This window comes from Podarcis pityusensis (assembly GCF_964106645.2).
Source record: "Podarcis pityusensis genome assembly, chromosome: 15".
In the NCBI taxonomy this organism is placed as follows: domain Eukaryota; kingdom Metazoa; phylum Chordata; class Lepidosauria; order Squamata; family Lacertidae; genus Podarcis; species Podarcis pityusensis.
In genome coordinates, this window is record NC_138040.1 from 14632669 (window position 1) to 14654153 (window position 21485).

The 21485-nt window shown below is 46.2% G+C and overlaps 1 protein-coding gene across 2 annotated transcripts in view; it reads right to left on the reverse strand.

Annotated features, from left to right (window-relative positions):
- Window positions 1-21485, reverse strand: part of TMEM132E (transmembrane protein 132E) — a 128046-nt gene that overhangs the window by 18097 nt on the left and 88464 nt on the right. For both annotated transcript variants that reach the window (XM_080983995.1, XM_080983996.1), the window contains exons 2-3: window positions 17208-18108; window positions 13222-13362 (exon numbers count right to left, since the gene is read on the reverse strand). In XM_080983995.1, coding sequence (XP_080840121.1) covers window positions 13222-13362; window positions 17208-18108 — 1042 coding nt within the window. The remainder of the gene's footprint in view (window positions 1-13221; window positions 13363-17207; window positions 18109-21485) is intronic.

Sequence of the window (21485 nt, forward strand, 5' to 3'; positions counted from 1 at the left end):
TGAGTTTAATCTGCAGCCCGGGAAGGAGCCAGTCAGCCAGTCCCCCTCTGGTGCCTTGTCCAGCCCCTTCATCTCGTTACAGCTAAAAATATATAAATTGAGCAGCGTGGTAGATTGGCCTCTCTGCAAAACTGCAGACCTCCCCGGGCGCGGCATGTTGCAGGAGCGCAGGGTTATTTGGAAATCATCTCCAGGAAACCTAAGATGCAGTAGTTAGCAAAGCCCCCCTGAAACGGCCCACCAACAAAACCCTATTGCCACCATTTTCTACAAGCCACTGGAATGGGAACTTAAGTTTAGAAAAGTGCCCGGGATCAGAACTCGCAACCCTCCCTGAAGACACAGTGAGAACAAGATGCTGGACTAGGTGGGTCACAGGTCTGATCCAGCAAGGTTGTTCATATGCTTTTATGAAGGGCAGGGGGTAGAGGTGCTGGGTTGCTCCCAAGATTAGGGGGGGCTGGTGTACATCGTGAGCGTGTGATGTCACATGTGTGACATCACACATGTCTCCCAATGCTGTGCAGGGCAGCCTTCTGTTAGGCTGCCCCAGCCCCCCTCAATACTGTTGGGGAGGGGGCTGGGCCTCCTTCAAATATTGAGGGAGCTGAAGACACCTCCACCGCCTAGAGTTGGCGCACCTGGGTGGGGGCCAGCAATGTTGACCAGAACGACTGCTTTGGTTCTTCTTTTGCATAAGCCACTAAACCGGATTAATGAGATTCAGGTGCGACCATCTCTGCAGTTCAAGATCATCCCTTGAAAGCAGCACCCCCACAGACCAACAGACCCCCATGTGACACCGCTGTCCCCAAACCTGAGAGCCAGCCTGCTGTTTGATGCTCGCCAGCTTCCGATTCTGGGCTGGGCGCTTTTGATGTTTGCCTTGCTCGCTGCTGGAACCTCCCCACCAGCCTCCCCCGCCTGCTCCTCCACTTTCTTCCCAATTTATCTTGGAGTCTAAGCATCTTTGCCGTTCCCTTCCTCGAGGAGCTTGGTTTAAAACAAGCCCACTACAAAGGCTTATCAGGAGCTCTGCAGGAAGCCTCCGCGGGGCAGCCGAGCCCGGCCTTTGATCCCTGCCTTTGGTTTCCGAGATGGCTGTATTATTTTTGTAATGCTCCGCTCTCCGTGCATTTTTCAACCTTCCCTTAATGGCAGAGCCGGGTCTTGTGGGTGTTCAATTCGAGCCCCTCCTCACCGCATGGCAGGGACCTCCTTGCCCCCTGCATAGGTGGGCTTTACCTTGAGGAGAGGAGAGGAACCGGGAGGTCAAAGGAGCTACGCAGATCTGACTCACTGTATCCTGGCCCACACTGCCAGGGTAGAATCATAGAATCGTGGAGTTAGAAGGGAATCAAAGATTCCTCTAGACCAAAACCCTGCAATGCAGGGATCTCAGCTAGAGAATGCTTGGCAGAGGAACATCCAACCTCTGCTTAAGTATCTCCGATGAAGGAGAGTCCACCATCTTCTAAGAAGAACTTTCTGACAGTCAACAATGTTCAACAGTGGAATAGACTTCCACGGGAGGTGGTGGACTTTCCTTCATTGGAGATATTTAAGCAGAGGCTAGATGGCCATCTGTCATGGATCCTTTAGTACTTCCTGTATCACCTGGGAAGACAGGCAAACTAATGCCAGTGTACAGGAAGAAGCAAAGATCAGCAGTGTCGAAGCAATGATTCTTCAACATCAACTTTGTTGGACTGGTCATGTTGTTCAGATGCCTGATTATCATATACTCTATTTCAAACTTTAAAATGGAAAGCGTAATGCCGGTGGTCAACAAGAGGTTTAAAGACTCTCTCAAGGCAAATCTTTAAAAATGTAGTATAAACACCAACACCTGGGAAACACCGGCCTGCGAGTGCTCCAATTGGAGAACAGCTTTTACCAAACGTGTCATGGGCTTTGAAGATGCTCAAACTCAGGACGAAAGGGAGAAACATGCTAAGAGGAAGGCATGCTTGACAAGCCCTCACTGTGATCGACTCCCGTCCGGAAACCTATGTCCCACTGTGGAAGGACATGTGGATCCAGAATTGGCCTCCACAGTCACTTACGGAAGACAATCTTACTCGGCTATGAGTGATCGCTGAAGAAGAGGAAGAAGAAGAAGAAAAAGAAGAAGAGGAGGAGGAGGAGGAAGAGGAGTACTTTCTGTGTCAACTTTTAAACACCTGCTGCCAGGACTATAAAAACAATTAAGAATACAACCTTCCACAATGATTAATTGACATCAGTTTTTAACTTTTTATGGTTTTATGTTTGTTGCAACCCTGTTTGATTGATTTTTTTTACATTACAGCACACAATTTTTTTAAAACATAAATATTTCTATTACACCCATTTTACAGGTAAAGGCATCAAGGCCAGGAGGGAGCTCATCACACAATGACTCCGTGTCCAGTACTCTGTACATGGATGCTGGAAAAAAGAGCCAGTGGGCCAAGCATGTGGTCTGTAAGGTTGGGTTTCTAACTTGTTCTCCTGGAAAGATTCCTGTGCATTTAATAACTGCATGGTGAGCAGGTAAACCCTCTCCCCTTGAGCATCTGTTACACAGGTGTTACAGGCATAAAGAGTCCTACTCGAGGATGGGGATGGGAGGGAGTTGGGTAGAAAGATCTTTATCTTCCCCTTGCTTCACCCCCACCTCCTTAATCATTTCCCTGAACTCAGGTGCATTCCCAAATCCGGAGACTCTGGCAGGGACGTGTTTCGGTGCCACCTCCGAAGCCACAAGCCTCAAGGAAGAGAGATCTCTGGGCTTCTGGATGAAAAAGAAGTCTGTCTGGTGGAGATAACCATATTCCCTGCTGGGGGTGAGCAATCGGCTCAGGATGGGGGACAAGAGTTATCAGTCACAGCCAGAACATCTGGCCGATCAGAGGCTCTGCCAGGCTGTGGCGTCGTCGGAAGATCTCGAGGAAGGGAGCCAAAATCAAGGTGGAACAGGATGAAAGGAGGAAGGGTGGATTTGTGAGGGGCTTCAGAAAACTGAGCAGAAGTTGAATGCAGCAATCAAACAAAGATAAAGGGGTAGCTGTGCAAAGGGTGAGATGAAGAATGAGGAAGAAGCCATCTGACTGCAAATGTGGGTGCAGGGCATGGTCCAAAGATGTATGATGCAGCCACTTTGCTGAAGGAAAGCAGCTCAGAGTGACTCAGGTAGGGAAGAAACTGGATTCAGTTCACATGTATAGGCGAACCAGCCTCATCTGCAGTTTCCGTAACAATATGCAAACTGAAACACAAAACCACCCTTCAGATGTACCCTTCCCAGTATGTTTCTGAGCACAATTCAAAGTGTTGGTGCTGACCTTTAAAGCCCTAAATGGCCTCGGCCCAGTATACCTGAAGGAGCGTCTCCACCCCCATCGTTCAGCCCAGACACTGAGGTCCAGCTCCGAGGGCCTTCTGGCAGTTCCCTCACTGCGAGAAGTGAGGTTACAGGGAACCAGACAGAGGGCCTTCTCGGCAGTGGCACCTGCCCTGTGGAACGCCCTCCCAGCAGATGTCAAGAAATAAACAACTATCTGACATTTAGAAAACATCTGAAGGCAGTCTTGTTTAGGGAAGTTTTTAATGTTTGATGGTTATTGTGCTTTTAATTCTGTTGGGAGCCACCCAGAGTGGCTGGGGAGGCCCAGCCAGATGGGCGGGGTATAAACTGTTGTTGTTGTTGTTGTTGTTGTTACACGCCTCTCCTAATTTTGCAGCGCTGTGCTACAATCAAGGAATGTGAACGAGAACATTCTGAAACCAAGTGTGGATGTAAATGCCCATGTTAGTGAAAATAAATGTGCAAAGATGCTTTGCAAAATGCATATGAGGTGAAATTGCATGCAAGGATGAGTGTATCAGGAGAAATTTGCACTAAAATGTTGGAGAATTTTCATGAGGACAAAAAAGGAAAAAAGCATACTGATCTCTGGAAAAATGAGAAGCTGAAATTTAATCCATCCCTAGCTGAGTCTGCTCAGTTTGTGCATGGGAGACCACTTGGGAACTATTCAGTCTCCTGCTTCCTTGAGGTATACCAGGCCAGAAATGCAGGATCGAAATGTAACAAATAAATAAGAGAAGTGGGAGAAGCCCCAAATAATGTCGAAAAGCGCTGTATTAATATCATCATTATCTTCATCAATAATATTTATACACTTAATATGCAAAACTCCTAAGCGGTTTACATAAAACACAGTAAGATAATTTTAAAAGGGGAAAGGAAAATGTGTACACAACATTTGGAACACAAAACACAAAGAAATACATCAGTGAAAAGAGAGAGGCCATCCATAGAACATTCAGTTACATATCAATAAATAATCAAACAGAATAATGGTTTGAATCTCATGCAGCCCTCCAGAGCTTTTGATACAATGCCTTCTTGCAATCCCTACAACCATCATCTGAGGGAGGTGGGTATTATGATTGTTTTCCCCATTTTGCAGACAGTGTAAGGAGCTAAGGCTGAGTGAAAGAGGCTTGTCAGAGGCCACATGTCGCAGGCAAGAACTGAAGCAGGGCTGCTATCAGGCCTGGGCAGCAGTCCCAACACTCAGGCATTATGAAGGACATTATTATTATTATTATTATTATTATTATTATTATTCTAATCACAATTCCAAAGTACTGTTGTAGCTATCTTTTAAATGATCTCCAATCAAATAGCATTCAAACAACTTCACAGAAGAGCACAAATGCCAAGAGACCAAATCTACCAAACCATTTAATCATCTGTTTTGCCTGGCTGGTAAATCCCAACCTTAATTTTGATGTGATTTCACCTTTTCTACCAACCAAATAATAGGAACAGGGAAGGGGGAGCTTGAACAGATTAATTAATCTTTCTTTTTTCCTCTTTCCCCCTTTTGGGATGTTTTTCTTACTTTCTCCTTCTTCCTTGAGTTTCGGGCAAGAGTTAAGCAACTCGAGAGTTTACGTTCGAGTTAATTTTGCCGATAGAATTGACGCACAAAAACCGTGTACGTGCCAACCTGATGCTTAGTAAATAAACAAATAAGTAAACAAATAAGCAAGTCACCAACTTGGATGTCTTTAAAGAGGATTAGGCAAATTCGTGGAGGAAAGGGATATTGATGGCTACCATCCCTGACGGCTATTATTTGCCTCCCTGGTGAGAGGCAGCAATGCTTCTGAATTCCAGTTGCTGGAAACCACAGAAGGGGAGTGTGTTCTTGTTGGTGGGCATCTTGTGGGAGGGAGTTCCATGGTTTAACTATGCGCTGTGCGCAGAAATACTTTCATTTGTCCTTCTAGCCACCATCGTGGCTAGAAGGTGTTGGTACCCTCCTTATCCTCCATGAATTTGCCTCATCCAAACGAGCGGTTCTCACCATAATCATGTGGGAGCGAGTTCCACGGTTTAATTCTGCAGAATCGCGTGAAGTAGGGCTTTCTATGCCCTGCCTTTACAGACCAAGACCCCCACCCACCCAGGCGAGGCCTTCTAACACCCAAACGATTGGTTTGCCAAGCAGGTAAACACCTTTCCTCCCTGCTCGGGAAAGTCTTTTGATTTCTGTACATTCTCGTCTCCAGCTTTCTTTCATGTTTCCTCTTGGATTGTAAGCCTGCAGGCAGAGTCCTTTGTCTGCCTCACCTACTTTGTACAGTAGTGAGTGGTTTTAGGTGCTGGATGAATAATCGACGAGAGCCCTGCAGCCAAAAAGACCTTACAAAGGGTGAGTTCGGGTCGCCAGTTACCATTCAGGTCGGTGGATATCAGTTGCCGAAAACCACAGGAGGGGAAATGGCTCTTGTGCTTGAATTCTGCTTACTGCTACTGTTCAGCCCCTTTGAGAACAGGATGCTCGACTAGACGGGTCTTCCTCAGGTGTCCATCAATCTTGCTCCAGCCCCCCTCTGCTCCTAACTTCCTTACCTCTTCCTAGGCCTCTCTGCTTCCTCCCAAAAAGTTACTCCTGGCCCCCATAGGAAGTTGCCTTATGCCAAGGCAGACCTTTGCTACCTCTAGCTCAGGACTGCCAACACTGACTGGCAGCATCTCTCCAGGGTTTTAGGCAAGGGATATTCCCTGTCCTACCTGGAGACTGGACTTGGGACCTTTGCAAAGCAAAATTCCTACCATTGACCAACAACCCTTCTCTCCTAACAGTAGAAGCTGTCCAAGACCCTTGGTCCATTTAGCCCAGCATTGCCTGCACTGACTGGCAGCAGCAGTTCTCCAGGGTTTTGTATGAGGAACGTTCCCTGTCCTATCTCGAGACTGAACAGAGATCTTGCTCTGCCACTGAGCTATGAGCCTCCTTTTCTTTTTAGGATTATAGACCTTATGGTTTTGAATAAAGAATTACTTTGGAATAAAACGCTCTGGGATAGCTCAGACGGTAGAGCACGAGGCTCTTAATCTTAGGGTTGTGGGTTTAAGCCGCACACTGGGTGGAAAGATTCCTGCATTTGCAGGGAGGTGGACTTGATGACTCTTCTGATGGACTTGATGACTCTTCTGGTCCCTTCAAACTCTACAGTTCTATGAGAAGAAGCTGCCTTGTACAACTGGTACCTCTAGCTCAATATTGTCTCCACTAACTGAGTCTGATTTCAAACAGGGCTCTTTCCCAGTATACCTGAAGGAGCATCTCCACCCCCATCATTCTGCCCGGACGCGAAGGTCCAGCGCTGAGGGCCTTCTGGCGGTTCCCTCATTGCGAGAAGCAAAGCTACAGGGAACCAGGCAGAGGGCCTTCTCGGTAGTGGCGCCCGCCCTGTGGAAGGCCCTCCAATCAGATGTCAAAGAGATAAATAACTACCTGACATTTAGAAGACATCTGAAGGCAGCCCTGTTCAGGAAAGTTTTTAATGTGTGACATTTTAGTGTATTTTGGGTCTGTTGGAAGCCGCCCAGAGTGGCTGGGGAAACCCAGCCAGATGGGTGGGGTACAAATAATAAATTATTATTATTATTATTATTATTATTATTATTATTCCCCCCAGCTCTACCTGCAGATACCAGCGATTGAACCCAGGACTCTCTGCAAGAAAAAGCAGGTGCTCTCCCACTGAACTATGAATGCACTTGATGAAAACAGGAAGGTGCCTTCTACTGAGTCGGAAGACTGATTCATCTAGCTCAGAATACTCAACAGTGGCTGAGAATGGCTTTCCAAAGGTTTCAGGCAGGGGTGCCTCCTAGCTCTCGCCGAAGATCCTGGGGAAAGGACCTGGTACTTTCTACATGTGTAAGGTGGTTGTGGCATTTGCCCATTCTTTGGGGATACGTTTGTATTGGGGGAGAGAAAGGGTTAATAGGTGGACCAATAAGAAAGGCGGGGGGGGCAGAGCCTACTTGATTTTGAGGCTCAGCCCAGAGGTTTTGACAGTTAGTTCGGTTGGTTCTTTTTTGGGGGGGGGAGAGATAGAGGAGTCAGAGTGAGTTAGAGACAGGGACAAGACTGAGAGGGAACAGAGTGACAGCGTTTCGAATATATTTTAAAACTTGTTTGTGTTTGAAATAAACTTTAATCTTCATTGTTAACCCTAGCTGACTGAGACTCAATACTTCACCAGGGAATCCTGGGTTTTTTCCACAAAATTCATGGCAGCGGAAAAATAAAGTAGTGGTGTACAGGTCAATAGTCTGTGAAACAACCGGGGGCTCTGTACGAACGCCACAGTGGTAAATCCGAAGTTGCCCATGACCTCCATTCTAGGCTGGCTCGGCCATGTCCACAGATTGGGAGAGGGCAGGATCCCCAAAGAATAATAAATAATAATAATAAATTTTGATTTATACCCCACCCTTCCCGGTTCAAAAACTGGGCTCAGGGCAGCTAACAAAAAATTTAAAACACTTTAAAACACTTAATTATAAAATCAGAATAAAATGCGGTCTAAAAACATGAATAACAATAAAATTAAAAAATTAAAAAAATCAATCAGTTAATCCCCAGGGCTAGCTGGCTGAATTGGTCCTACTTGGGCCAGCGAGGAGGCCAGGGGAGAATTTGCTGTGGGGTCTCAGAGCGGGTGATCTTCATAAAAATGGGGAGGGGAAGGGAATAGAAGGGAAATAAAAGATCAGGGTGAATTCAAATTAAACGCCAGGCAGAATAGCTCTGTTTTACAGGCCCAATGGAAGGAGGTTAAATCCTGAACGGCCCTAGTCTCATGGGGCAGAGCATTCCACCAGGTCAGAGGATGTGCTGTATGGGGGAACTGGCTTCAGGCACCAGGACTGCTGGCAGACCAAGTCGGTGTTACAAAGATGTCTGCAAACATGGCATGAAGGCTGGCAATGTCAATCCCGGCCATGTGGGAATCCCTTGCAGACGACTGCAGTACCTGGAGACAGGCAGTCAGTCAGGTTGTGCATCCGCAGCAGTGACCAGAGGAGGAGCGCAGAGAGAAGGAACGCTGTGGTGCATCTGCAGCAGCACAAGCAGACACTTTCGTCTGCCCCAGCTGCAACAAAACATGTCTCTCCCATGTCGGTCTCTACAGCCACAGCAGGCGCTGCAACCGCGCAGCGGTTTGACTTCACCCCCAAAAGCGTACTCCTCCATTGTCTCCCGAGACTGATGGATGCCAACCCATGGAGTGGTTGACAATGATGGGGCTGAAAGCATTTCTTGGGGAGTGGAAACTGGCTCCCCCCTCCCGCGCCCAAGATAAAAGGCAAGATACAAGTTCTACAAATAAATGCTAACTAACATACTTCTTTCTAGGTTCAGGCAAGCCTCCGCAGAAATGTAATTTTAAAAACAACTACCACCAGTCTGCAAGACTCCAAAGAGGCGCAGCTGTAAACAATCAGAGATTAAAAGAACAAAGACAGAATGAATCCATTCTAAGAAAATCTCATTAACATTAATCACTAGCATACAGACCAGTTCACAGGAGTTCATCCACACTAAACCATTATGCCTGTATCCTAAGCCACTTTTTAATTACTGCTGGATACGACAAGTTTATTTAAAACATTGCGAAACTGTAGCTCAGAGAATCATAGAAGCATAGAGCTGGAAGGGACCCTGAGGGTCATCTAGTCCAACCCCCAGCAATGCAGGAATCTCAACCAAAGCATGACAGTCGCCCATCCAACCTCTGCTTAAAAACCTCCAAGGAAGGAGAGTCTACAAGCTCCAGAGGGAGACCGTTCCACTGTCAAACAGCTCTGACTGTCAGAAAGTTCTTCCTGATGTTTAGACAAGAATCTCCTTTCTCGTTATTTGATGCCATTGGTTTGAGTCCTGTCCTCCAGAACAGGGGAAAACAAGCTTGCTCCAACTTCCATGTGGCAGCCCTTTAGATACTAGAAGATGGCTCTCCTATCTCCTCTCAGTCTCCTCTTTTCCAGGCCAAATATACCCAACACCCTCAACTGTCCCAAATAAATCCTGCCAATTTATCAATCTCCACTTCCCTTCTCAACATTTCATTCGGTATACATGTTTTTAAAACCACTGATTTTATCTATAGTCACTTGATTGCATTATGTCTGCTGTTTTGAAAGTGCTTTTGCTGCAGTTTTGAATGAATGCTTTTATGTAAACTGCTTAGAGGTTTTTTCTTTTTCTTTTTAATTAAGCAGAATATAAATCTTGCTAAATACAATAAGGACACAAGCACAAACCACTTAGGAACAGGAAAAGAAAAGGCTTAAATCAATTCAACAAGAATACAGGGCAATCAACTATTCAGTACGACTGCACCTTACATGGGGGGTCAGATACATGGGTTCTGTGCATACATGAAAGTCAGGTACACTCAAATCTTTAGAACTGCCCCGCATCTAGAAGGTAAAGAGGAGAGAAAGTTTCCCCAATGCTCCTAGAAACAAGGCAGAGAGCTTAAAAGTTCTTTCTGCACTGGGAAACCCCAGATGGACACTGAGCAAAAAGATCTTTTAAGCTCTTCACCTTGCTTGGATTGAACCCGTGCTACTTAAAGACAAAAAAACCCTGTTTATGTATGCTACAACTGCAGCCAGAATAATTCATGCTCAGAGATGGAAAGAAGACTCTGTCCCAAACAAGAAGGAGTGACAGATTAAATTATTGGACTATGCCGAAATGGCAAAACCTACTGGAACAATAAGAAACTGAAAGCGCTGAAATTGATTTTTCGGCCAGTTTGGGGGCATGAAACTCCGGGGATGTTAGGTATTTGACCATGTCATTTATATATAAGTTGAATAAGGCCGGGGCTAAAATACAGCCCTGCTTGACTCCTTTGGTGGCTGGTACAGGGCAAATTAGTTGCCCATTTACTGAGGTTCTTACATATAACTTGGAGTCTTTATAAAGGCTTTTTATCAAGAATAGTAATCTTTTGTCAATGTTGGTAGCATTGAGTTTAGCCCAAAGTTTGACTCGTGAGATCAAGTCAAAAGCCGCCTTCAGGTCAATAAAAGCTGCGTATAGAATCCCACGTGTTTGGACTTCCGGGTTGGCGCCTCTGGCAATGGCGGATTTCCTCCGATCGGGAGGAACCCGCTCCGTGAAAAACAGGGTCTGAACCGCCACGGCGAGGCGGAGACCCATTAAAAACCACAGGCGGGAGAAACCTGTGGACGTGGGATTCGGCTGGCACCTTTGCGCCTCCCCTACTTGCGGGGAAACCCTGTTTTGGGGATCCGGAGCGACGTGGGGTGAGTGGTGCGGTGCTTTGAATCGACTGCTTCTTTCACGGAGTGAAGCCGCATTGCAGTTGCCGGAGAGCGCTGACTTTTTCCTGTGGACAATTGGATTTTAAACAACTACTCGTGAGTAAAACGGAAAATTGGATTTTTAAATACTTCAATTTGGCACTGAAACGGGAAGGTTATAAACAGGAAGTCCGCCTCCCGTTTTTGTAAATAGACTGAAGCAAAGACGTTACAAGTAAAGCCTTTGAAAGCTTTTGGCAAAGGATCAATTTTCCACCGGTTTAAAGTTACAAAACCCCCTTAGGAAGCAGGAGAAGAGGGGGAAATTTTGGATCTAGTGAGCCTGCAGGAGAGAGTGAAAAAATCAAATTACCACTGCTCTGAACCTGGGAACGGGCTGCCAGATGACGTTTGGAGAGAGTGCTTTTGACAGAACGCTAAACGCAAAAATTTGACAGCTAGCTAAACAAGAGTAAGATACTGTTTCCATTGTCCCTTTCTGCGTTTAAAAAAAAAGAGGAAAAGTAACTGAAATTTTATCTTTAATGTTTGAAATTGTGCTTGAAAGAACTGATACAAGTGAAGACTGTTTCCCTCTAGAGGGAGCTTTTGAAACTGTAACAGGAATGTAACTGGGGAATTTCCAGCTGCAGAAAAGGAGTTTAGGAACCAGAGAGCGACCTTGGACTATTTAAAAATGTTGATAGGAGAGGCCATTGTGACTGTTTTATGTAAGATAAGCTGTTCGCTGGGACAGCTTCACAAGAAGATGGATGATATGACTCTCAAAGTTGATAATTTGGAACAGAAAGTGACCAACTTGAGTCAAAAAGCGAACACTAACACAGAAATTCAGGACTTGGTACAGGAACCCATTTTGGCAGGACAAATGGTGGAGGAGAAGGAGGAGAAGGAGAATGCAGCTGTTGTTCAACATAAAATAATACAAGTGAGATCTGTGGATTTACAGAAGCAAATTGGAGATTATAAGTTGAGGCCTTCTATGATTGAATCCAGGAAAAGCCAGACTCCGAGGAATGGATCCCGGTTTGGATTAAAGAAGGAAAGTTGGAAAGAGCCCTCTATGCAGGGATTAACTGACTTTTGGGACATGGACTCGGGCCTGGAGGAGATTGAAGTTTTGGGGGCCTTTGGAATTGGAGGAATTTTGAAATATACCCGGAAATACTTTATGGACTGTAGTTTTAACTATGGAAACTCAGCTGATTTGTTCAGAAGGAAGAAAAGGATTGACAGGTTGGAATTTCCCCGAGATTGGCTCTTTAGCATTAAAGAAAATGAAGAAGACCTGCAGAAGGGACTTGGAAAAGAGTTAAGAGCCTCGGACATAAGATCACCAGGTTGATGGACTTTATGGAATTGACGGAAAGGACTGGCAGAATCCGAAACCTGGGAGAGGAGATGGTGGAAGAAGATTGGAAAATTTAAAGTTTTTATATAGACTTATGGTAAAACTAATGAGTGATAGAAAAATGGTGGAATGATTTTTTATTTTTTATTTTTTATGGGCTTAACAGAAATGTTATAAGGAGTTAAGCACATATAAGTAATTTAGTTTTAATGGAAAATAAGGTTAAAATAATACATTATTTACAATATCACAGAAAATGGAGAAAGATGGAAAGGATTTGCTGAAACAATTAATAGAAGCGGAACACAAAAAGGGAGGTGTGAGGAGGTCGAGGAAACAAGGGAACGAAAGATAGAGTATGGAAAAGAGAGGATGTATGTTTTTAAATTGTTTTTGTTTTGGGGAGTGGGGTTTGTTTAGTTTAGCTTAATGTGTCTAGTTTTGAGTTTAGGTTGTGTTTTGTATTGTTTATATATTGTATTGTATTGTGTGGGTTTTTTCTCCCTTTGTTTTTTTTTCTTTGTTTTTTCTTCTGTTTTTTCTCTTTTGTTTTTTTCCCTCTCTTTTTGTAATCTATAAAAGTAATAAATATAATTTTTTTTTAAAAAAGAAACCAAGAAGAAAGAAACTTTATTAAAGGAAGGGGGAATTTGTGGTATATCTGAAAAGTTTTTGTACACATATAATAAGTTCCTTAGCAGCATTGACCTAAAACAAGCAGCTAAATGTAATGTTAAAGAAAAATTAGGGAGTAATTAATAATTGGAATAAGGTGGGAAATGCAGGGTTAAGAATTAAAAATATAAGAAACCGCAAAAGGGGTGGGGGTGGGGAGTCAAAATATATATGTTTACTGGAAAATCATTGGATTTCTAAAAAATGTAAAACTTAAAAATAAAATTTATTTAAAAATGACCGCAAAACAAACAAACAAACACATGCACTAGTACTGTGCAATAAGGCAGTTCCCTGCAATCCAGTCATCTCTCTGCACCCCCCCCCCAAAAAAATCTGCTGAAAAGGAAAGTCTTCAGCTGGTATCCAACGCTAACCAACCTTGGTGCAAGTAAGTGGGACAGTCTACCTGACAAGCACACGGTGGCCTCACGAGGACATCACGTGAAACACAGCCGTTGTGTCTAGTAACCGCTGCATTAAAAAAATTAAAAGCACATGGGCAATGCTGGCCAAGAATGTCAGAAGCGCATCCTACCTGGGTTGAGCACCGCCGATCCAGGCCACGTCGACGGTTGAGGTGGAGTGTTTGCTGCCAGTCTGGAACTCCGAATTCACGAGCCACTTGGGGTGCCTGGATCTGGTCGTGAGGAGATTCACCCCTTTCTTGGCCTTCACTCTGCCAAGCAGGAAGAGATAGAGGAGAGCAACACCCGTTTCTGAAGGACCCTCAAGTTCGGCTCCCACCCCTCCTCCTCATGCGCCCTCGGGCAAGTCGCTTAAACCTTCCCAAATTTGTTTGAATGAACTGAAATGGCAAGCTCGGCCTTTACCAGAAGGTGGCAGCCATAACGGTGGGTTAGAATCAGAATGGTGAAGTCGGAAGGGATCCCCAGAGGTCCTCTATCCCAACCCCCCCTGGCAGTGCGGGAATCACAGCTAAAGAATCCCTGACAGATGGCCACCCAACCTCTCTTTTAAAAAATACATCCAATGAAGGAGAGCCCACCACTTTCTGAAATAGCCATTCCACGGTCAAACAGCTCTTACCCTCAGAAAGTTCTTCCTAATCTTTAATCTCCTTTCTCGCCATTTGAATCGCCGTTTGAGTCCTACCCTCTGGAGCAGCAGAAACCAAGCAATTGGTATTCAGAAGCATTACTGCCTCCAACCATGGAGGCAGAGAACGGTGACCAGGAATAGCAGCCATGGTTTGCCTTATCTTCCATGAATCTGTCCAATTCTTCTTCTTTTTTAAAGTAGTTTTTATCAAGATTTTTATTGTGTTACAAACCAAACAAACAAACAAACAAACAAGGAAAAGGGTGTCTATCATCTCCACTTTCAATTCACAGTCTTTTTCATATTTTTCACATTTCACATTTTTCAAAGTGAGAGACACTTTTGTCGTAGACATCTTGCGATTGGGGCAAAAGAGAGGGAGGAAGAGTGTTGTTCTTTCGGCCCTGTTGCATAGTGTTAGCGCAGGGGTTTGTGTCAGCATCACTTGGGCAGGTCCATTGCTTATATATATATTTATTTATCGCTACTGACATTGCGAGAGATCAGGGGGCCCACAGCTTGGTTGGCTGCATTCAGTTGATTGCAGTGGGGCATGTTTGTTTTATATTGGGGTCACAGCAGGCAGGTTAGCCATATTGTGTCCAATCCTCTTTTGAAGTCATTTGAGTTGGGAGACCAACACTGCATCCTGTGGCAGTGAGTTCCATAGTTTCTTTATGCTTCACGTGGATTTCATTTCACTTGTCTCTCATCTTTTTCCCTTGCAGAACTTAGCAGTTGGGGAGGATAGGAGCAGAGTGAGAATGAGTTGACTCTGCTTCCTAATGGCTCCAGCTCCCATTACAGTGGTACCTCGGGTTACAGACGCTTCAGGTTACAGATGCTTCAGGTTACAGACTCTGCTAACCCAGAAATAGTACCTCAGGTTAAGAACTTTACTTCAGGATAAGAAAAGAAATTGTGTGGCGGCGGTGCAGAAGCAGCAGCAGCAGGAGGCCGCATTAGCTAAAGTGGTACCTCAGGTTAAGAACAGTTTCAGGTTAAGAACGGACCTCCAGAACAACTTAAGTTCTTAACCCGAGGTACCACTGTACTGTTTGGGTTACCTGCCTTCTCCCCACCAGCCTCAAAGAGCACCAGCAACCACTGGCTGGAATGTAGCCTACTGTGCAGTAGATGTGAAAATGAACAGTCTCCTTTGGGAGGTTTTCAAGCAGAGCTTGGATGGCCATCTGTCATGGATGCTTTAGCTGAGATTCAGCAGGGGGTTGGACTAAATGACCCTTGAGTGGGTCCCTTCCAACTCTAAAATTCTATGATATATTTTGCCGCCCGCTTTTGGCCTCAGGCCCGGCCTACCAGCAGCATGTGGCTCTCAAGGAGTTGCTCACAAGGGATTGTTGCGCTTGACCTAACAAGGGTTTCCCTTCCATGTTCCAAATGCTGCTGCAATGCTAGCTTTCTGCCAATTCTAGAAGCTCATGTTGTCTTGTTTTTGATTCGTGAGGCAAGTCGAACTTTCATCTTCAGGGTGGGTGGGGGGAATAAATAAATAACAGACAGACTGAATAGATGGAAAGAAAGGAAGAGAGCCCAACAGGGGCTCTGGATCCCTGGGAGCTTGAAAACCTTGCTGCTCCATTGTTGGATCCCAGGGAAAACATCCAACTCTGCAATGAGAACAATGATGAATAAATAATACAACCTATTTGCAACTATTTGCAATGCGGGGTTGCTTTTTAGCGCAGGTCATGCGCTGAGTGAATGATGCCATTTCACAAAAAGTGAAGAACCTTTCAGCTCCATAGTTCTATAATTCTGTGATTCATGGGAGGTTTTCAAAACATCTGTAAAGGATTCTTTATCTCTGATTCTTGCATTGCAGGGGGGTTGGTCTAGATGACCCTAGGTGTCCTTTCCAACTCTACAATTCTATGAATGTTTGCCAGCTTGGATAGCTCCCTGAGCCAACGAGAGAAAAACCCAGAAGTGATGTGAACAGTTGATCCGAGGAGATGATGCAAAATGAAATAAATTATGCAAATGTCCCCCACTTTGCCTAATTGACATAAGGCGCCGAAATCAGCTGTTCCTGGCGCCGAACACAGATTTCCAGGGTGTGTAGAACGTGGCTGCTTTCTAACACCACCCGGCGTAAATCCATGAATATGGAGAAGGTCTCATTGAAAGGGCAATCCAGAAGGATCGTTGCTGGGTCTCCAGATACAAACAAGACATGGAGGTGGATTTTAAACTCACAGCTCAAGGGTGATAAGGGAAAAAATCAGACAGACCAGAGCTCCAGGGTAGGTCATCTCCAGGCAAGGCTCTGGCAGAGACTTGCTCCTGAAACCCTGGCGATCTGCTGACATTCAGTGCTGACAATATTGAGGTAGGTGGACCAATGGCCAGATTCAGTATAAATATGTTCCTATTTAAATCAGTCTCTCCCCCCCCCCCCGACCCATGAGGACTGCAATCTTGCTTTACTCTTGGGAGAAGGACAACAGTTCAGGGGCAGAACATCTGACTTGCAAGCAAAAGGTCGCAGGTTCGATCCCCTAGGTTCTCCAAAGGTAGCGCTGAGAGAGACTCATGTGTGATGCCCAGGAAAGCCACTGGCAATCAGTGTAGACAAAGCTGTGCTGGATGGACCAATAGACTTGGCACGAAGAGGCTTGCTAATGCTATTCTAGGCTGCATCAGCAGAAGTATACTGTCCTGATCAAGGGAAGTAATAGGACCACTCTATTCTGCCTTGGTCAGACCCCACCTGGAATACTGTGTCCAATTCTGGGCACCACAATTTAAGAAGGATGTGGACAAGCTGGAACATGTGGAGAGGAGGGCAACCAAGATGATCAAGGGTCTGGAAACTAAGCCTTATGAGGAGCGCTTGAAGGAACTGGGCATGTTTAACCTGGAAAAGAGAAGACTGAGAGGAGATATGAGAGCCATCTTCGAATATCTAAAGGGCTGCCACATAAAGTTGGAGCAAGCTTGTTTTCTCCTGCTCTGGAGGACAGGACTCGAACCAATGGCTTCCAATGACAAGAAAGGAGATTCAGTCTAAACACCAGGAAGAACTTTCTGACGGTCAGAACTGTTTGACAGTGGAACGGTCTCCCTCTGGAGCTTGTAGACTCTCCTTCCTTGGAGGTTTTAAAGCAGAGGTTGGATGGCCACCTGTCGTGGATGCTTTAGTTGAGATTCCTGCATTGCGGGGGGTTGGACTAGATGACCCTCGGGGTGCCTTCCAACTCTACGATTCTACGATTCCTGATTCAGTCCTTTATTCAGAACCATGAGGACTAGAACCTTGCTTTCAGAGACCTCCTTGGAAGCCAGCTTCCTGCGGGTAAAGGCGTTTCCCTCTCCTTCCCTCATACATTACTGCCAATGAGTCCTAACCAAGCAACACTCCCACCTAGAGAGCGACACACATGATTTGGACGCTGCAGCAACCATCCCGTCCGACCCTCTGCCCGAGGCGCTGCTTACCTGAGGGTGAAGTGCTCGACCGTCGAGTTGTTCATCAGGTAGAGGACGATGCTCAGCACCTCCCCGGGCTTGAGAGGTTTCTCTGGCAGCTGAATGAAGACGTTGTCGTCTAGCCGCTGCTCCTGGAAGACTGGGGTGGGGGGCGGCTGCACCAGCCTCAGGCTGCCAATGCGGAGCAGCGGGTGCTGCGTGGGACCCTCTGCCCGTGCCCCTCCGCCCCCCCTCCGCCCGGCCCCCTCTCCCCCGCAGTCCCCCGCCCCGTCGGGCGAGTGGAGGGTGTAGTACAGCTCCACCTGCTGGGTATCCCCGGAAAGGTCCATCCCCTCCGGCGCTTTCCTCCGCCCCAGGGGCACGGCCGAGGGTCCGAACCAGGCCTGGGGCAGCTCAGCCTGGGCCAGGCAGGAGGCCAGGACCCCCCGCAGGCGGCAGGAGGTGCGCAGCTCGCGGGCCTCACGAAAAGCGTGCAGCCTCACGCAGGGTAGCCGCTCGGTGGCGCCGAAGTCGTCCCAGTCCCTGCCGGCGACGTAGAAAAGAACCTGCGCTGTGGGCTGGGTGGCCGGCACCCGCGTTCGGACGATGAAGGCGCGCACCTTCCAGTTGACCGTCAGCCGCTCGGGGATCTCCAGGGTGCTGGAAGGCTGGAGGAGTTCTTTGGGCAAGGCCAGGCTGGCGCCAAAAGGCCCCAGGGAGACGTTCAGGACAGGCAACTCCTTGGTCTGGAAGACGACAAAGGGCTCCGAGCGCGTCAGGCTGGCGTTCCAGCCTGGAGGCCGCGTCTCCCGCAGGAAGAAGGCCAGTCGGGTGTTGGACAGGCGGTAGCTCACCGGGAGAGTGGGAGGAGCCGAGGGAGGCTGGGAGGTCTCTGGGGGCTCCGAGCTGGTGGGGAGGACCTTGGCGTGAGCTGCAGAAAAGGAGAGAGAGAAAGAGGGAGTCAAAGGAGGTCAGGCTGGTCACCCTGCAGCGCACCTCCCAGACATTAGGAGGTACCACTCCAGTATCGTCGGCTTTCCCGGAAATAGGGTTGTCCGCTTCATGAAATCTATATCCCACTTGGTTGCAAAAACGAAAAACCTCAAAGCGGTTTGCAAAAAAGATAAAGCAATATAATTACGTATCAATAAGAAGAACGGGCCACAATAATTCAAGGCTTTCAAAAATTACTCCTGCGTTCTCTCCCCCACCCCCTGTTATACTTTATTAAATGTTCAAACGTTCCAATACATAATAATTTTTTTCATCTGTTTTGCTGACTTCTCACCCCATTTTCCATTGTGTTTCTTATTTCTCCTCCCTTCTATTTCTTATACCACAATACATAGCTGTCAACGTTTCCCTTTTTTTAAGGGAAATTCCCTTATTCCGAATAGGATTGCTCACAAGAAAAGGGAAAAGTTGACAGCTATGCAACAACAATACAATAATCTCTAATTTCTTCTGTTGTTCATTGTTCAAATCCTGAGTTCATCATACTATAGTATTTCTTTAAGTATTCCGAAAAGGCTTCCATTCTTCCACAAAACAATTGTCATGAGTTTCTCTTATTTTGGCTGCTAACTGCCAATTCCACATCGTCCATCACCTTACTTATCCATTCTTCTTTGATAGGATCTACTTCTTTTTCCTTCCATTTTTGTGCATAGAGAATTCTAGCTGCTGTCACTACATACATAAACAGCTTAATTATCTTCTCTCTTTTTTCTTTTTCTTTTTTGAACTTCTGTCCCTAAAACCCCTGAGAGAAAAGCTATCGTTTCCCCAAATACCTTCACTTTCTTACAAGTCCAACACACATGAAAAAAAATACTCCTGCATTCTCTACCAGTTAACAGAAAGAACATTTGAAACAGGGGAGAGGACATCTCTGTGAAATCCTCACAGGCAGAATGCAGGGATTCCCCTTGGCAGTTCCTTACTTTAGTGGAAGCCAAGAGTTTTGCAAAAGTCCTTTCTTTCATGAGAACATTAAAAAGAGGCTGGTGGATCAGGCCCATGGCCCATCTAGTCCATTTATATTCAACACCTCCAAGGAGCTCGAGGTGGTTCACACAGTTTTTTCCCTGTCCCCACTTTATCCCCTCAACAACCCTGTGAGGTAGGTTAGGCCGAGGGACAGTGATTGGTCCCTGGTCACCCAAGGAGCCTTATGCCTGAGTACGGATTTGAACCCATGCCTCCCACTTCCTAACATGGAACGCTAACCGCTATATTACACTGCCTCTCTGTTGTAGGGGAAAGCAAGTGCAGAGGTGCATACTTTTTTGCAACCAGGGCTTAATAAGGAATGCATACGAAACTGTCATGGAAACTGAGATGCACTCTTACTGATCAGGAAAGGGATTTTGTGGTGGTGGGGAGTTCCACAAAGTGTCAACCCAGCTGACCAAACAGGTGCCCTTCATGCTAGGAAAGCAGTTAAAGACAACGAAAAAAGAACAACAAAATAAGAGCGCATAGCCATTTCTTTTATCCTCCCTTTTTGTGTTGTTGCCAGCTCTGGTTCGCACCCTTTGGAACCGGGTACCAAAATATTATGACTCGTTTCTACGGATTGCGTCCCTTCCAAATGCTTCCGCCTGGGGTTAAGACACACTGACACCACCCCCTCCTCGCCCCCTTTTCTGACACAAGCAACACCCCCCCCCCTTTCCATCCCCATCTCCCTGACAGACATTTTGGCTGTGAACCATAAATACTTTGTGGAGGCATCTCCACTCTGCCAAGAGCTGCTGATTGAAGGACACAATCTGCATGCAATTAAGTGGGTTAATGAAGGTGATTGCTTATTAATAACTCTGACTCCGTCTCGCAGCTCAGGAGATCAGAGGGCAGCTGGGACCCACCCACTCCCGGCTGCTGCTCGGACGTGCAATGCAGAGGTCCCAATGCGCTGGTCAAATGGCAGAACGCCTGCCAGTCCAAGGAAAGACCTGACCCGTCCCACTAAAATACCATAAGCTGCAATCCAGGACATAAAAAATAACGGTCGCTATGGTACTTGGGAGAACCGCAAGCCCGGCAGCAAGGAACCCCAACATTAAAGAATCATCGGGAGAGAGATACACCTACTCCGAATGCAGAACTGGCAAAATTAACAGCAAAATTAAGAGAATGTATCGATGAATGTATTTTGGAAGAACGGGTGCCTTTTTTGGACCACTTGAAGAAATATTATAGTACGATGACCTCGCGGGCAGGATTTGAGCTATGAGCAACAGAAGTAATTAGATTATAATATTGCGGTTGTGCTTTAATAGACAGATGATAGAGTGAAGAAACAACTCCATGGGAAACGGGGTGGAAAGTCGACAAAAATGTCGAGACTTAATAAAATACAATTGAAAAGAAAAGGCATTGGGAGAGAGACATAAGCAACCCCGTTAATGTTAACGGCTGGAATCCTGTTTGGGACAAGAGTCCTTTCCGATCATCCTCTGCAAGAACAAGGGGGGAAATGTGCCCCAAATAATGCACAGGTGGTAATCTACATCCTTCTTTGGTTAATAAATTTCACAAAGGAAGCTAAGAAGAGTCTGCTGAGCCCAGCCAATGGCCCATGCAGCCCAGCATCCTGTTCTCACGGTGGCCAACCAGATTCCCCTTATGGAGAGCCCACAAGCAGGATTTGAGCGCAGGAGCGCTTTCCCCTCCTGTGGTTTCCAGCAACTGTGGAGGCACGGCACAGCTTCCATCAGCAGCCCTCTTAAGCTCCATGAATTTGTTCGAGCCTCTTTTAAAGCCACCAAAGAGGGTGGCCATCACTGCCTCCTGTGGGAGGGAGTTCTGTAGGCTAACTCCGCACTGAATGGAGAAAGACGTTTTCTTTTGTCTGTCCTGAATCTTCCAACATTCAGCTTCACTGGATGCCCATGAGTTTTATTGTTATGATTCAGATCCACAGAGATGGCTGTATGTATACAGTATGAAGCCCTCCTCTATCCAGCCCGCTGCTCAGTCACTGCCAGCTCAGAAGATGGCTCCCTTCCCTCTCGGCTATTCAGATAGGCTGCTTCTGAACATGGAGGTTCTACTTCGCTAGCAAAGCTAATAGTCATGGACACACTTTGGGCAGAGCCGCACAATACACTTAAAGCATGTTCAACACACATAATTTAATGCATAGGACTTCCCCACAAAACTCCTGGCACCTGCGGTTTCCCCCTCAAAGAGATATCACTCAGCTCACAAGATACAGTATCTGTTTAAAAACTGTATTGTTTACTGATTTCAAAAAAGTCCTGGGCAGTTCTGAGCACACCCCGCTAGTAATATACAAAGAAC